This window comes from Bufo gargarizans, chromosome 3, assembly GCF_014858855.1.
Source record: "Bufo gargarizans isolate SCDJY-AF-19 chromosome 3, ASM1485885v1, whole genome shotgun sequence".
NCBI lineage: Eukaryota > Metazoa > Chordata > Amphibia > Anura > Bufonidae > Bufo > Bufo gargarizans.
In genome coordinates, this window is record NC_058082.1 from 55,275,811 (window position 1) to 55,293,057 (window position 17,247).

The 17,247-nt window shown below is 43.1% G+C and overlaps 1 protein-coding gene across 1 annotated transcript in view; it reads right to left on the minus strand.

The window, feature by feature from the left end:
* LOC122931366 overlaps nt 1-10,907 on the minus strand; it is an 88,820-nt gene extending 77,913 nt beyond the window's left edge. The window contains exon 1 of the mRNA XM_044285436.1: nt 10,050-10,907. Within this exon, the coding sequence (XP_044141371.1) occupies nt 10,050-10,160 (111 nt within the window). The 5' untranslated portion in view covers nt 10,161-10,907. The remainder of the gene's footprint in view (nt 1-10,049) is intronic.
* Between the last annotated feature and the right edge of the window lie 6,340 nt (nt 10,908-17,247).

The window sequence follows — 17,247 nt, forward strand, 5'->3', positions numbered from 1 at the left end:
GTTTTTTTCGCCGGAGAGAAAACCGTAGCATGCTACGGTTTTCTCTTTTGCCTGATCAGTCAAAACGACTGAACTGAAGACATCCTGATGCAAACTGAACGGATTACTCTCCATTCAGAATGCATGGGGATATGCCCGATCAGTTCTTTTCCGGTATAGAGCCCCTGTGACGGAACTCTATGCCGGAAAAGAAAACGCAAGTGTGAAAGTACTCTAAGAAACTACACCCCTCAAGGTATTCAAAACTGATTTTACAAACTTTGTTAACCCTTTAGGTGTTCCACAAGAGTTAATGGCAAATGGAGATGAAATTTCAGAATTTCTATTTTTTGTTAGTTTGCCTCATAAAAAGTGAAATACATAGCAACCAAAAATCATATTTACCCTAAAATAGTACCAACAAAACTGCCACCTTATACGGTAGTTTCCAAAATGGGGTCAATTTTTGGGGGGTTTTACTCTAGGGGTGCATCAGGGGTTCTTCAAATGGGACATGGTGTCAAATAAAAAGGCCATCAAAATCTACCTTCCAGAAACCATATGGCGTTCCTTTCCTTGTACGCCTTGCTGTTTGGTCATACAGCAGTTTTACGACCACATATGGGGCATTTCTGTAAACTACAGAATCAGGGCAATAAATATAGAGATTTGTTTGGCTGTTAACCCTTGCTTTGTTACTGGAATTTTTTTTATTAAAATGGAAAATCTGCCAAACAATTTTAATTCTGAAATTTAATCTCCATTTGCAAATAACTCTTGTGGAACACCTAAAGGGTTAACAAAGTTAGTCATCAGTTTTGAATACCTTGAGGGGTGTAGTTTCTTAGATGGGGTCACACGGCAGGGCGCAGAAGGAAAGGAATGCCATACGGTTTTTGGAAGGCAGATTTTGCTGGACTGTTTTTTTGACAACATGTCCCATTTGAAGCCCCCCTGATGCACCCCTAGAGTAGAAACTCCCAAAAAGTGACCCCATTTTAGAAACTACAGGATAGGGTGGCAGTTTTGTTGGTACTATTTTAGGGTACATATGATTTTTGGTTGCTCTATATTACACTTTTTGTGAGGCAAGGTAACAAGAAATAGCTGTTTTGGCACCGTTTTTATTTTTTGTTATTTACAACATTTATCTGACAGGTTAGATCATGTGGTATTTTTATAGACCAGGTTGTCACGGACACAGCGATACCTAATATGTATACTTTTTTATTTATGTATGATTTCATTTTTTAAACAAAAAAAATCATGTTTTAGTGTTTCCATAGTCTGAAAGCCATAGTTTTTTCAGTTTTTGGGCGATTATCTTGGGTAGGGTATGATTTTTGCGGGATGAGATGACGGTTTGATTGGCACTATTTTGGGGTGCATATGACTTTTTGATCGCTTGCTATTACACTTTTTGTGATGCAAGGTGATAAAAAAATGTCTTTTTTTACACCGTTTTTATATTTATTTTTTTACGGTATTCACCTGAGGGGTTATGTTATGTGATATTTTTATAGAGCAAGTTATTACGGACACGGAAAAACCTAATATGTATACTTTTTATTTTATTTATGTAAGTTTTACACAATTATATTTTTGAAACAAAAAAAATAAATCATGTTTTAGTGTCTCCATATTCTGAGAGCCATAGTTTTTTCAGTTTTTGGGAGATTATCTTAGGTAGGGTCTCATTTTTTGCGGAATGATATGACGGTTTGATTGGCACTATTTTGGGGTGCATATGACTTTTTGATCGCTTGCTATTACACTTTTTGTGATGTAAGGTGAAATGGTTTATTTAGCACAGTTTTTATTTTTTACGGTGTTCTTTTGAGGGGTTAGGTCATGTGATATTTTTATAGAGCCAGTCGATACGGACGCGGCGATACCTAATATGTCAACTTTTCCTTATTTTTTACCAAGTTTTTTTTTCTTTATTTGGGGAAAATGACGTTTTTGTTAATTTTTACTTGAAACTCTTCATTTTTTGGGGGGGGGACTTAATTTTTTCCCTTTATTTTTTGTCCCACTTTGGGACTTCAACTTTTTGGGGTCTAATCCTTTACAATGCATTCCAATACTTCTGTATAGGCACCTTGTTCTGATCACCGCCCGCTTGCAGTGGTGATCAGAAATACACAGGACGTACCGGTACGCCCTGTGTCTGGAAGAGGTTAACCGCCTCCGGACCATGTAACGCACGGATGTGTCCTGGGATTCATTCCTCCTGGACGCATCCGTGCGTCATCTCGCGAGAGGCGAGACATCCTGTGAACGTGCGCACACAGGCGCGCGCGTTCACAGAATCGCAAGGTAAGAGACAGGATCTACAGCCTGCCAGCGGCGATCGTTCGCTGGCAGGCTGTAGATGCGATTTTTTTAACCCCTAACAGGTATATTAGACGCTGTTTTGATAACAGCATCTAATATACCCGCTACTTGGTCCTCTGGTGGTCCCTTTTGCTTGGATCGACCAACAGAGGACACAGGTAGCTCAGTAAAGTAGCACCAAACACCACTACACTACCCCCCCCTGTCACTTATTAACCCCTTATGAACCCCTGATCACCCCATATAGACTCCCTTATCACCCCCCTGTCATTGATCACCCCCCTGTAAGGCTCCATTCAGATGTCCGTATGTGTTTTACTGATCCACGCATCCATGGATCGGATCCGCAAAACACATACGGACGTCTGAATGGAGCCTTACAGGCAGGTGAACAGTGACAGGGGGGTGATCAGCCCATATAGACTCCCTGATCACTTCCCTGTCATTGATCACCCCCCTGTAAGGCTCCATTCAGAGATCCGTATGTGTTTTGCGGATCCACGCATCCATGGATCGGATCTGCAAAACACATACGGACGTCTGAATGGAGCCTTACAGGGGGGTGATCAATGACCGGGGGGTGATCACCCCATATAGACTCCCTGATCACCCCCCTGTCATTGATCACCCCCCTGTAAGGCTCCATTCAGACATTTTTTGGGCACAAGTTAGCGGAAATTGATTATTTTTTTTGTTTTTTGTTTTTTGTTTTTTCTTACAAAGTCTCATATTCCACTAACTTGTGTCAAAAAATAAAATCTCACCATACCCCTCACGGAATCCAAATGCGTAAAATTTTTTAGACATTTAGATTCCAGACTTCTTCTCACACTTTAGGGCCCCCTAAAATGCCAGGGCAGTATAAATACCCCACATGTGACCCCATTTCGGAAAGAAGACACCCCAAGGTATTCGGTGAGGGGCATATTGAGTCCATGAAAGATTGAAATTTTTGTCCCAAGTTAGCGGAAAGGGAGACTTTGTGAGAAAAAAAAAAAAATAATCAATTTCCGCTAACTTGTGCCGAACTCGCCATGCCCCTCATTGAATACCTTGGGGTGTCTTCTTTCCAAAATGGGGTCACATGTAGGGTATTTATACTGCCCTGGCCATTTTTTACAGATTTTGATTTCAAACTACTTTGCACGCATTTGGGCCCCTAAAATGCCAGGGCAGTATAACTACCCCACAAGTGACCCCATTTTGGAAAGAAGACACCCCAAGGTTTTTCATGATGGGCATAGTGAGTTCATGGAAGTTTTTATTTTTTGTCACAAGTTAGTGGAATATGAGACTTTGTAAGGAAATAGAAAAAATAAAAGAAATTCATCATTTTCCACTAACTTGTGACAAAAAATAAAAAGTTCTATGAACTCACTATGCCCATCAGCGAATACCTTAGGGTGTCTACTTTCCGAAATAGGGTCATTTGTGGGGGTTTTCTACTGTCTGGGCATTGTAGAACCTCAGGAAACATGACAGGTGCTCAGAAAGTCAGAGCTGCTTCAAAAAGTGGAAATTCACATTGTACCATAGTTTGTAAACGCTATAACTTTTACCCAAACCATTTTTTTTTTTACCCAAACATTTTTTTTTATCAAAGGCATGTAGAACAATAAATTTAGCGAAAAATTTATATATGGATGTTGTTTTTTTTGCAAAATTTTACAACTGAAAGTGAAAAATTTAATTTTTTTGCATCCATGGATCGGATCCGAGGAGGTAAAATTCATTTGGGTGGTAAGTTGCATGACCGAGCAATAAACGGTGAAAGTAGTGTAGTGCAGAAGTGTAAAAAGCGGCATGGTCATTAAGGGGGTTTCAGCTAGGGGGGTTGAAGTGGTTAAAAATCTAAATTATTTTTATATGCTCCTAACACCCCTCACCATCCATACATATGCTCCCAATACCTGTTTATCAAGTCTGAGCTTTCCTTCCCCCCTAGAAGACATCACATTGTCCTGGCAGATCTGTTTACTTTCTCCCCGTCTTGTTTTGTTGAATACATAACTTTATAGATACACAAGCCTGGCTGCACTGCGCAGAGATGAGTCACACGCAGGACACGCCCCCACCACACTGCTCTGCCTGCAGCTGCTACTCTCACTACAACTCCTGTGTCCATCTTCCTGCACAGAGATGTGAATCTACTTCTCAACCAGTGTCTAAATCCCATCACTGACCGTCCACAGGCTCTGCCCTCACCATCTCCAGAGTGTGATAAACACATCATATCCAATCACATCTGTATCTAATCCTACCCTGTGTGATACAGCCTGCAGAGCGGTGTATCTAATCCTATCCTGTGTGATACAGCCTGCAGAGCGGTGTATCGAATCCCATCACTGACATTGCTAAAATGTGTATCTAATCCCATTTTGTATGATCCTGCCTGCTGAGCTGTGTATCTAAACCCTTATGCATACGACCGTATCCATTTTGCGATCCACATTTTTGCAGTCCCATTGAGTTCGATGGATTTGAGGTGCTCATTTTGAGGACCAGGATAGGACATGTTCTGTTTTTACTGGAACTGACATACGGATGTAAGAAACACGCTGATGACGTCTCTGTGCTTTCCACATCCGTATGTCAGTTCTGCGAAAGACAGAACATGTCCTATTCTGGTCTTCATAATGCAGATCTAAAACCCATAGAACTCAATGGGACTGCAAAAAAAAATGTGAATCCCACACGGACAGTAACCACATTTAGTGGATCCACGACTTGCAGACCGCAAAACAGATACAGTTCTGTGCACGAGCCCTATAACTTATACTGAGCGCCCATAACAGGGACGTCCACAGTGCCCCCATAACAGTGACATCCACAGTGCCCCCATAACAGGGACGTCCACAGTGCCCCCATAACAGGGACGTCCACAGTGCCCCCATAACAGGGACGTCCACAGTGCCCCATCGCGTCCACAGTGCCCCCATAACAGGGACGTCCACAGTGCCCCCATAACAGGGACGTCCACAGTGCCCCCATAACAGGGACGTCCACAGATCCCCCATAACAGCGTCATTCACAGATTCCCCCATAACAGTGTGATCCACAGATCCCCCCATAACAGTGTCATCCATAGTGCCCCAATGACAGTGACATCCACAATGCCCCTCTTGTGCCATCCAGCGCCCCTTGTGCCATCCTGTGCCCCCTCGTGCCATCCAGCGCCCCCTTGTGCTTACATTGCGCTGTGCAGGAGTCAATACAGGCTTCACATAGAAGCCTGTACGATACAGACGGCGGTACTGCGCATGCGCACTAGCATTCAGCCTAGTGCGCTGTGTAGGCGGCCGGGCGGAGCTTTCCCCAGCAGGAGGCAGTGACGTCATTAGTGACGAACCGTCTCCTGCTAGAGAAAGGAAGAGTGGACCGGAAGACAGGGAGACGGACTTCGTCTGGAAAAAGAGAAAAGATGGCTAGAGGGACCACGTGACCAAGATCCAGATCGCAAGAACAGCTGCACTGTGGAAGGTAAGTATACTAGTAATACTCTTTCCTCCACCGGTTAGTTATTTTTAGCAAAAAAAAAGTTTTAGGCCGGAGAACCCCTTTAAGAACAGATCAAGCAAGATGGCCGCCCCCATAATCATGTTTAGGAAATAAAATACAGAAATTTACAATCAGAAAAAACCTGATCAGAGGACCAGGAGATGTGTTACTATTTGGTGTTAACGGGCAGATAACATTTTGCTGACACATTTCCTTTAACCACTTCAGCCCCGCTAGCTGAAACCCCCTTCATGACCAGAGCACTTTTTACACTTCGGCACTACACTACTTTCACCGTTTATCGCTCGGTCATGCAACTTACCACCCAAATGAATTTTACCTCCTTTTCTTCTCACTAATAGAGCTTTCATTTGGTGGTATTTTATTGCTGCTGACATTTTTACTTTTATTGTTATTAATCGAAATGTAACGATTTTTTTGCAAAAAAATGACATTTTTCACTTTTTAGCTGTAAAATTTTGCAAAAAAAACGACATCCATATATAAATTTTTCGCTAAATTTATAGTTCTACATGTCTTTGATAAAAAAAAATGTTTGGGCAAAAAAAAAATGGTTTGGGTAAAAGTTATAGCGTTTACAAACTATGGTACAAAAATGTGAATTTCTGCTTTTTGAAGCAGCTCTGACTTTCTGAGCACCTGTCATGTTTCCTGAGGTTCTACAATGCCCAAACAGTAGAAAAACCCCACAAATGACCCCATTTCGGAAAGTAGACACCTTAAGGTATTCGCTGATGGGCATAGTGAGTTCATAGAACTTTTTATTTTTTGTCACAAGTTAGCGGAAAATGATGATGATTTTTTATTTTTATTTTTTTCTTACAAAAAACTTGTGACAAAAAATAAAAAATTCTAGAAACTCGCCATGCCCCTCACGGAATACCTTGGGGTGTCTTCTTTCCAAAATGGGGTCACTTGTGGGGAAGTTATACTGCCCTGGCAATTTAGGGGCCCAAATGTGTGAGAAGATCTTTGCAATCAAAATGTGTAAAAAATGACCGGTGAAATCCGAAAGGTGCACTTTGGAATATGTGCCCCTTTGCCCACCTTGGCTGCAAAAAAGTGTCACACATCTGGTATCGCCGTACTCAGGAGAAGTTGGGGAATGTGTTTTGGGGTGTCATTTTACATATACCCATGCTGGGTGAGAGAAATATCTTGGCAAAAGACAACTTTTCCAATTTTTTTATACAAAGTTGGCATTTGACCAAGATATTTATCTCACCCAGCATGGGTATATGTAAAATGACACCCTAAAACACATTGCCCAACTTCTCCTGAGTACGGCGATACCAGATGTGTCACACTTTTTTGCAGCCTAGATGCGCAAAGGTGCCCAAATTCCTTTTAGGAGGGCATTTTTAGACATTTGGATCCCAGACTTCTTCTCACACTTTCGGGCCCCTAAAAAGCCAGGGCAGTATAAATACCCCACATGTGACCCCACTTTGGAAAGAAGACACCCCGAGGTATTTAATGAGGGGCCTGGCGAGTTCATAGAAATTTTTTATTTTTTTTTGCATAAGTTAGCGGATATTGATTTTTTTTGTTTTTTTCTCACAAAGTCTCACTTTCCGCTAACTTAGGACAAAAATTTCAATCTTTTATGGACTCAATATGCCCCTCACGGAATACCTTGGGGTGTCTTCTTTCCGAAATGGGGTCACATGTGGGGTATTTATACTGCCCTGGCTTTTTAGGGGCCCTAAAGCGTGAGAAGAAGTCTGGAATATAAATGTCACGAGGGTATCGAGAACCACGCCTGACTCCGTTATACCCGGGGTCAGGAAGTCGCAGCGGTTGGCTGCATGCTCTATTTAAGATAGGGCTGTTTTCCTTATGGTAGCTTTCTGGGTTTGCTTTGCAAACCCTTTTGGCTCACTCAGGGATCCGTAGCTCCTTCTCCTCAGCTGTTCCTTGTCCAGCACTCCCAAACCTCCTTATATTCCTCTCTCACACTTCTCTGGTTGCCAGAGATAGAGCTTCCTGCCTGGACATCTATCCTGACCCACTGGAGCTGTGTTGCTGCGTTCTCGGATGGTTGTTTCAGAACGCTACCCTCCGGATCCCTGTTGGACCTTTGTGGACAGTTGTTGTCGTCCACCTGGGTGTTTGTGTTTGTCTGTGTTTGTCTGTCCTCTCCCTGGTGTTTCCCTCTTAGTGCAGTGGTGAGGACTAGCGATCCCACCGGCCCGTTCACTATCTAGGGCTCATTTCAGGGAAAGCCAGGGTTTAGGCACGTGATCGCCGCACGGGTGAGGAATCCGTCTAGGGACGTCAGGGCAGTCAGGTGCCAGCCGCAAGGTGAGTTAGGGGTCACCACCTTTCCCTCTCCCTTAGGCAGGGCTTTCCCTGTTTTCCTCCCTGTGCGTGACACCGGTCATTACAATAAATGTCTAAAAATGTTTACGCATTTGGATTCCGTGAGGGGTATGGTGAGTTCATGTGAGATTTAATTTTTTGACACAAGTTAGTGGAATATGAGACTTAGTAAGAAAAAACAAAAAAACAAACAAAAAATTTCCGCTAACTTGGGCCAAAAAAATGTCTGAATGGAGCCTTACAGGGGGGGGGGGGTGATCAATGACAGGGGGGTGATCAATGACCCATATAGACTCCCGGATCACCCCCCTGTCATTGATCACCCCCCTGGTAAGGCTCCATTCAGACGTCCGTATGATTTTTACGGATCCATGGATCCATGGATCGGATCCGCAAAACACATGCGGACGTCTGAATGGAGCCTTACAGGGGGGTGATCAATGACAGGGGGGTGATCAGGGAGTTTATATGGGGTGATCATGCGTGATCAGGGGTTCATAAAGGGTTAATAAGTGACGGGGGGGGGGGTGTAGTGTAGTGTTTGGGTGCGACTTTACTGACCTACCTGTGTCCTCTGGTGGTCGATCCTAACAAAAGGGACCACCAGAGGACCAGGTAGCAGGTATATTAGACGCTGTTATCAAAACAGCGTCTAATATACCTGTTAGGGGTTAAAAAAATCGCATCTACAGCCTGCCAGCGAACGATCGCCGCTGGCAGGCTGTAGATCCTGTCTCTTACCTTCCGTTCCTGTGAGCGCGCGTGCGTTCACAGGAAATCCCGGCCCTCGCGAGATGACGCGTATATGCGTCGTCGTGCGCAGGGCTGCCGCCTCCGGACCGCACATCTGCGTTAGGCGGTCCGGAGGCGGTTAAAGGGGTTGTCCGGGTTCAGCTCCCAGATTTTCACCTCGGCAGCATGAAATGCTCCGATGCTCTCCTTTACCCTGCGCTAAATCACGCAGGGCAATGGCTCTTTAATTTACAATCACACACTGCCGGGCAGAGGCTTCACCCGGCAGTGTGCTCGGTGACGTCACTGGCTGTGATGGGCGGGCTGTAGTGCTGCCCTAGCCGTGACAGCAATACACTTCAGGTCAAAGTTAGGGTTCGGTACCCGAACACCAACCCAGACCCCATTAAAGTCAATGGGGACCCGAACTTCACTTTTTTACTAAGACGGTTATAACGGAAAATAATAGCATTCTTAAGACTTAATGGTAAATAAAATAGGGCTGGAGGGGTTAAAAATAATTTTTTAAAAATCCCCTCATGTATTTGATCGCGCAGCCTGGTATCCTCTTCTTTCTTCAGGACCTGCGATGACGTCACCGAGCTCACCCCGTGGTGGGGGCAATGACATCATCGCAGGTCCTGAAGAAAGAAGAGGATACCAGCTGCGCGATCAAGTTGATGAGGTGAGTGCCACAGGTATTGGAAATCAGCCTTCTGGAGCACCGAAGAGCTGGCCCCTCTGCTGAAAATACTGCACCCCCCCCCCCCCCCCCCTTGATTGACAGGTCTAGGCTCTGAGCACAAGAGCTGCAATCCTGACTGCGCATGCGCCCTGGGTGCACCCGGGAGTGGAGGCGGCGGCTTCGGGCCGGAGGAGCCCTGTCACCTCTTCCAGCAGGTGTAGCCAGGTGTCGGCAGGGCGCCTGGTGTCAAATAGCGCTGGACGGTAAACCGCTGCATGCTGCGTTTTCCTGTATAGTGCCCTCCGTCTATAGAGCCCTGTACACACCACAGCTGCGTGACTGCCCGTGCCTGGGAACTGGTGTGACTCTTACCCCAATACACTGGGGCTTGCGGTAATGTGAGGCGGCCTACAATTCACACCGGGCCATTAACCTGTCAGTTACCGCACACGCAGCCCCTGCGCCCTGTGCTCACCATGCAGTTGTAGTGCGCCACTATCGTCCCGTCCGGAGTCCTCTGCATCTCTCCGGTCACTTCATTCTCCTTTGCCGCCTGGCAGAAGGCGCAGGTGTTCGGCGGGGACATGGCTGAGGAGTCCGGGTGCAGCCTCTCCCGGGTCTGGCGGAGGAGTCCGGGTGCAGTCTCTCCCGGGTCTGGCGGAGGAGTCCGGGTGCAGCCGCAGCCTCTCCCGGGTCTGGCGGAGGAGACCGGGTGCAGCCTCTTCTTCCAGGTCTGGCGGAGGAGTCCGGGTGCAGCTGCAGCCTCTTCTCCCAGGACTTCACTTTCGTTTCTCTGGATTCCCTCCCAGTTTCTATTACACAATCACGTCTGTGCGGCCGCCGGCAGTGGGGGAAGTCGCAGGCTCTGTGCGCCACATCACAACGGCAGAAGCCCTGACTGCACAATATACCCTCGTGTGTGAACATGGCTTAGGGTTAGGGTGCGTTACATGCTGCAGTGGTGACCAGCAAAGTGAATGAGTGTCTGCCCTAAGGGCTCATTCACACAAACGTAATCTTTGCATCCGATCTGTGAGATGTGGACCCAAAAGATGCATCCGTATGTCCGTTCCATGGCATCTGCAAACAAATACAACATGTCCGCATTAGGATCAAGGATAGAACTCTATTAGGGACCAGATGTTTGGTTCCGCAAAATGCAGAACACACATGGCGGGTATTTGTGTTTTGCGGACCGCGTCATGTGCATGAGCCCTTAATCTGCAGCGTGCCAATTTATGCTGTGGATTTCACCCCGTGCAACATTGGCAGCATAATCTGCAGTGATTCTGCAACATTGTGAACATACCCTCAGGCCTCTTGCACACAACCGTATGTATTTTGCGGTCTTTTGTGTGAGCGCACATACGGATGCAGACCGCACAATGTATTTTGTCCATTCACGTAGCCGTACGAGAGCTTGTTTTTTGCAGGATAAATTGTACTTTCTAATTCCACCGTTTAATATGGCAGACAGCACAAAGCGGAAGAAAAATTCCAAATCTGGTGGAACTGGAAAAAAAACACGCACACAACTTTACGGGTTTTGTCTCTACAGCGTTTCCTATACGGTAAAACTAACCCGTGCCCTTCATTCCCCGGGGTCAGTACAATTACAATGATGCCACATTTATGTAGTTTTTCTTGTGTTTTGATACTCTGACCCCTATAACTTGTTTTATCGCTATGTCTACGGAGCGGTTTGGGCCCATTTTTTGTGGATCGATCTGTAGTTTTTATTGATACCATTCTGGAGTGTGTGACTTTATCACATCTTATACATTTTTGGGGTTAAAGGGAACCTGTCACCTCCCAAAACGCCAGCAGTACCTGACAGTAGCCAGCAGCGTGTTTCCGACGATAATTTTCTTCCTGAAGGCCGATGCGGCTAAAGCTCAGAAAACGTTGTTTTATCCCCTGCCCGGCGGGCACTTCTCCACACAGGCTTTAGGTCAAGGGGGCAGCGGCCTCCTTGCTTTAAGTCACAGTAACCATGCCCCCTTCGCTGTGACTGACAGCGCTTATACAGAGAGTTCGGCAAAGCCAGCCAAACTGCCGGCTGTCAGTCACAGGGAAGGGGGCGTGGTTACTGTGACTTAAAGCAAGGAGGCCGCTGCCCCTTGAGCTAAAGCCTGTGTGGAGAAGCGCGCCGGGCAGGGGATAAAACAAAGTTTTCAGTACTTTTGCTGCATCTGCCTTCAGGAAGAAAGGCATCATCAGAAACACACTGCTGGCGGCTTGGGATGGTTTTGGGAGGTGACAGGTTCCCTTTAAAGGCCGATTACTAATATATTCCAGTGCAGCACTGCATTGGAATATACTGAATCCTGTATTCTCTAATGCATATATATGAATTATAGAATAACATGAAATCATTAGGTTGCATCTTGTATAGTCACTTTAAAAAAAAAAAAAAAAACCCCGTCACTAGAATAAAAAAAATACAAAAACAATAAAAAACTAAATATTATGAGCATTGGCGCGTCCGTAAACACCCGTCCTAATAAAATATAAAGATATTTATTACATACAGCGAATGGCGTAACAGAAAAAAAAAAAATCTAAATGTCTGATTCTTAATTTTTTTTTCCTGTCACTTCAGCTCCCAAAAAAGAATGAATAAAAAGTGATCAAAAGTCATACACACGCCAAAATGGTATACATAAAAACTACAGATCATGACACAGAAATGAGCCCTCACACAGCTAGTAAACATAACAAAAAAAAAGTTACAGGGGTCAGACTATGGTGATTAGGGATGAGCGAATAGACTTCAGATGAAACATCCGAAGTCGATTCACATAAAACCACGCCCGCCTGTGAAGGAGCCCAGCACCCCCTATGTCCTCCGAATCTCCTCCTTTCGTCACTGTTAGCCATAATCTCGCGCATGCGCAGTGCCGGTATAGTGTTCCTTCCCTGTGCTGGCATCAGCCTCAGGAAAGGAACTGCGCATCGCGAGATTACAGCTATCTATCGATGACGAAAGGAGGAGATTCGGAGGACGCAGGCGGTGCTGGGCTCCTTCACAGGCGGGCGTGGCTGAGCACCAGGAAGGTTCGTACAGCCCCTTGGTCACCTTACAAGACTAATTTACATATCTCTAAAATCCTTTTTTAAAGAAAATAAAAGCACACAGCCCTATAGGACCGGTATATTGCGGACATGCTAGCGGCGATCTAGCCGTGCATGTCCGTAGCTCTATAGCCTAAAACTTGGTGACAGAATCCCTTTCACTTTTTGGCAGATTTTCCATTTTAATAATTTTTTCAGCAAACAAAGCAAGGGGTAACAGCCAAACAAAACCCAGACTAGATGGGCCAAATGGTTCTTATCTGCCGACACATTCTATGTTTCTATTTATTATCCTGATTTTGTAGTTTACAGAAACACCCCATATGTGGTTGTAAACTGCTGTACAAGCACACGGCAGGGCGCAGAAGGAAGGGAACGCCATATGGTTTTTGGAAGGCAGATTTTACTTGGATAATTTTAAGTTACCATGTCACATTTGAAGACCTCCTGATGCACCCCTAGAGTTGAAACTCCAAAAAATGACCCCATTTTGGAAACTAAGGGATAAGGTGGCAGTTTTGTTGGTACTATTTCAGGGTACATATGATTTTTGGTTGCTCTATATTACACTTTTTGTAAGGCAAGGTAACAAAATATAGCTGTTTTGGCACAGTTTAAATGTTTTGTTTTTTACAATGTTCATCTGACAGGTTAGATCATGTGGTATATGAGCAGGTTGTTACGGACGCGACAATACCAAATATGACTTTTTTGAAAAAAAATTTTTTTTTGTGTCTCCATAGTCTGAAAGCCATAGTTTATTTTTATTTTTTGGGCGACTGTAGGGGCTCATTTTTTTCGGTATGAGATGACTGTTTGATTGGTACTATTTTAGGGTGCATATGAATTTTTGATCGCTTGGTATTACACTTTTTGTGATTTAAGGTGACAAAAAATAGCTTTTTTTGACACTTTTTTTTTTACGGTGTTCACCTGAGGGGTTACGTCATGTGATATTTTTATACTGAAGGTTCTTACGGACGTGGTGATACCTAATATGTATCCATTTTTATTTATTTATGTTTTTACACAATAAAAGCATTTTTGAAACAAAAGAAAATCATGTTTTAGTGTCTCTATATTCTGAGATCTATATTTGTTTTTATTTTTTGGGCAATTATTCTAGGTGAGGTCTCATTTTTGGGGGAATAGATGAGTTTGATTGGTATGATTTTGGGGTGCATATGACTTTTTGATTGCTTGGTATTACACTTTTTGTAAAGTAAGGTGACAAAAAATGGCTTTTATTACACCGTTTCTTTTTATTTATTTTTTACGGTGTTCACCTGAGGGGTTAAGTCATGTGATATTTTTATAGAGCATGTCCTTACGGACGTGGCAATACCTAATGCGTATACTTTTTTTTATTTGTTTAAGTTTTACACAATAATATCATTTATGAATAAAAAAAATTAAAAAATCATGTTTTAGTGTCTCCATAGTCTGAGAGCCATAGTTTTTTTTATTTTTTGCGAGATTGTCTTATGTAAGGTATCATTTTTGCGGGATGAGAGGACTGTTTGATTAGTATGATTTTGGGGTGCATATGACTTTTTGATCGCTTGCTATTACACTTTTTGTGATATAAGGTGACAAAAAAATTGCTTTTTTGACACCATTTTTTTTTAGCTTTTTTATAGTGTTCACCTGAGGGGTTAGGTCATGTGGTATTCTTATAGAGCAGGTTGTTACGGACGCGGCGATACCTAATATGTACCTAATACCTACCTTCTTTTTACAATTACCACAATGAAAGCATTTAAAAAAAAATCATGTTTTAGTGTCTCCATAGTCTGAGAGCCATAGTTTCTTTTTTTTTGGGGGGGCAGTTGTCTTAGGTAGGGTCTCATTTTTTGCGGGATGAGGTAATGGTTAGATTGGTATGGATGTAGTAGAGTTAACACTCATGATTTATGAGACGTGTTATCTAAACTAAATGCGTTAAGCAAACACCTTCAATTGTTTTTCAATGGCTTTTGTCTCAAGATAACTCAAATTTCTTAACTCATTGCGTTAAGAGCTCGAGTGCTAACCCTGCTACATCTGTACTATTCTGGGAGGCAAAAAAATAATTTTTAAAAAATAAAAACAGCTAAAAAAAAACAGACTGTGTTCACCTGAGGGGTTAGGTCATGTGATATTTTTATAGAGCCGGTCGATACAGATGCGGCGATACCTAATATGTTTACTTTCTTATTTTCCCTATTTTTTACAATTTTTTTTAACTTTATTTTGGGAAAAGGACATTTTTTTTTACTTGAAACTTAAATTTTTTTATTATAAAAAAAACCCACTTTATATTTGTCCCACTGTGGAACTTCACGTTTTCAGGGTTTGATCCCTGTTTCAATTCAGTACAATACATTATGTATTGTGTAGGTCAGTAAGTGCCTGCACCAATTTGGAAAACTATGGTTCGGTGACGCATGGACCCGATCTCCCCTCAGATACCTACCTGTTATGAATTTTTTCGATCGCAAGAATCCAACAAAGGATTAAAACATCCAATCCGTTTGAACTGAACACATCAAGAAAACTAACAGCCCGGCATCTCTGTATTCACCCGGAGGACAAGATACCGCTGAAGCACACGTGGGACGCCACGCCAGGAGCTGGTGAGCTCAGCGGAAAAGACCAGTACGAATCGCTGCTGAGGACTCCGGATCCATTCAACAACTACAGAACGGGTAATGTAATAACACAAAGACTGAAAGAGCTGAGATAACACACATAGTGTTAAAGGGAACCTGTCATCTGGATTTTGTGTATAGAGCCGAGGACATGGGTTGCTAGATGGCCACTAGCACATGCGCAATACCCAGTCCCCATAGCTCTGTGTGCTTTTATTGTGTAAAAAAAACTATTTGATACATATGCAAATTAACATAAAAGAGTCATATCTTACTTGTGTGACCAGAGAAGAGTCATATTTTCAAGCTCTGACTCATCTCAGGTTAATTTGCATATGTATCACATCGTTTTTTTTTACACAATAAAAGCACACAGAGCTATGGGGATTGGGGATTGCGGATGTGCTAGCGGCCATCTAGCAACCCATGTCCTCAACTCTATACACAAAATCCAGGTGACAGGTTCCCTTTAAAGTCTTCCCTGTGGATGTAATAGCTGCGTATGCTGGCAGATCCATCTCTGTTTGGTGCATTTGTTGATGTGTGAATATCGGACATATTGATTGACATATGTGATATATATACACCTAGTCCTACTTAATAAATAGCACCCCTCTACCACTCAAGCAGCGATTGGTTGAATCCTTACCTCTCTATTCCATAACGGGATTATCAACTATACCAATATAGGAGGACTTTTTTAATGTAACATCAGATCATTTAGGAAGGAACACTAATACCCGCAATTAGATGTCATTTTATCCCGATCTCTTCTCAGCTTTCTAACTCTAAAGCAACAGCACCACCTACTGAACCCAATAGTCAAAAGACTATTACCCTGAAGATATTAGTAGATGGAAAACTCCCTATGAAGGGGATTGACTCTTTTTACAAATTACGGTAATAATATATTCTTTATTTTTCGACATTTCTTGTATTTTTCTTATATTTCATTTCTTATTTATTGATTTTTTTTAAATTATTATTTTTTTGTTTTCTATTGTAAGTTTTCCATTTAAAGAAATAGGTTTAATACATTTTTACAGCAATTTTTTATAGTAATTGTTTATAACAAATATAATTGTACCTATTGATGATATGCGCATGACGCCTTTTATTCAGCATTCTAGCAAATACATTTATATTGCACCCAGATCCATTTTTATCGTTCTATTGAACTACCTAAACATATTGTGATTATTATATACAGCCAGAGATATCAGCGTGCCCCCCACATCCATAATTAGATTGCCATTATGTATTGTAAAGAATTGAACTGTCAGCGTCTTACACAGTAAGGGCTTATGCACACGACAATATTTTGCGTTCAGTATACTGGACGTTTTTTGAGTTCAGTATGCGGAACATATACTGAACCATTCATTTCAATGGTTCAGCAAAAATCACTGAAGTGTCTCCGTGTGCATTCCATTTCAGTATTTCCGTACCTTGAAAAGATTACTTGTCTCCTTTATATTCTGTTCTTGCAATAGAAATAATGTAAAATCAATAAAAAGAAGATTGAAAAGAAAAGATAGAACATGTCCTATTCTTGTCCGCAAATCACGGTGCTTGGCTCCATTCAAGTCAATGGGTCCGCAAAAAAAACGGAACACATACGGAAATGCATCCATATGTCTTCTGTATCCGTTCCGTTTTTGCTGAACCATCTATTGAAAATGTTATGCCCAGCCCAATTTTTTCTATGTAATTACTGTATATGGCATACAGAAAGGAAACGGAAACAAAAAACTGAACAACGGATCCGTAAAAAACGGACTGCAAAACACTTAAAAAGCCATACTGCCGTGTGCATGAGCCCTAAGACGCTGACAGTTGCCTAGGAGACCCAGCCTGCCGGCTGGATCTCCTGGGCTTCCGTAGCTGGCAGTCCACGTTGCCTGTGTAAGGCATTGGGGCTGCCATGGCAACCATCGGCCCCCTGTCAGCTCAGCGTGGGGGGACGAT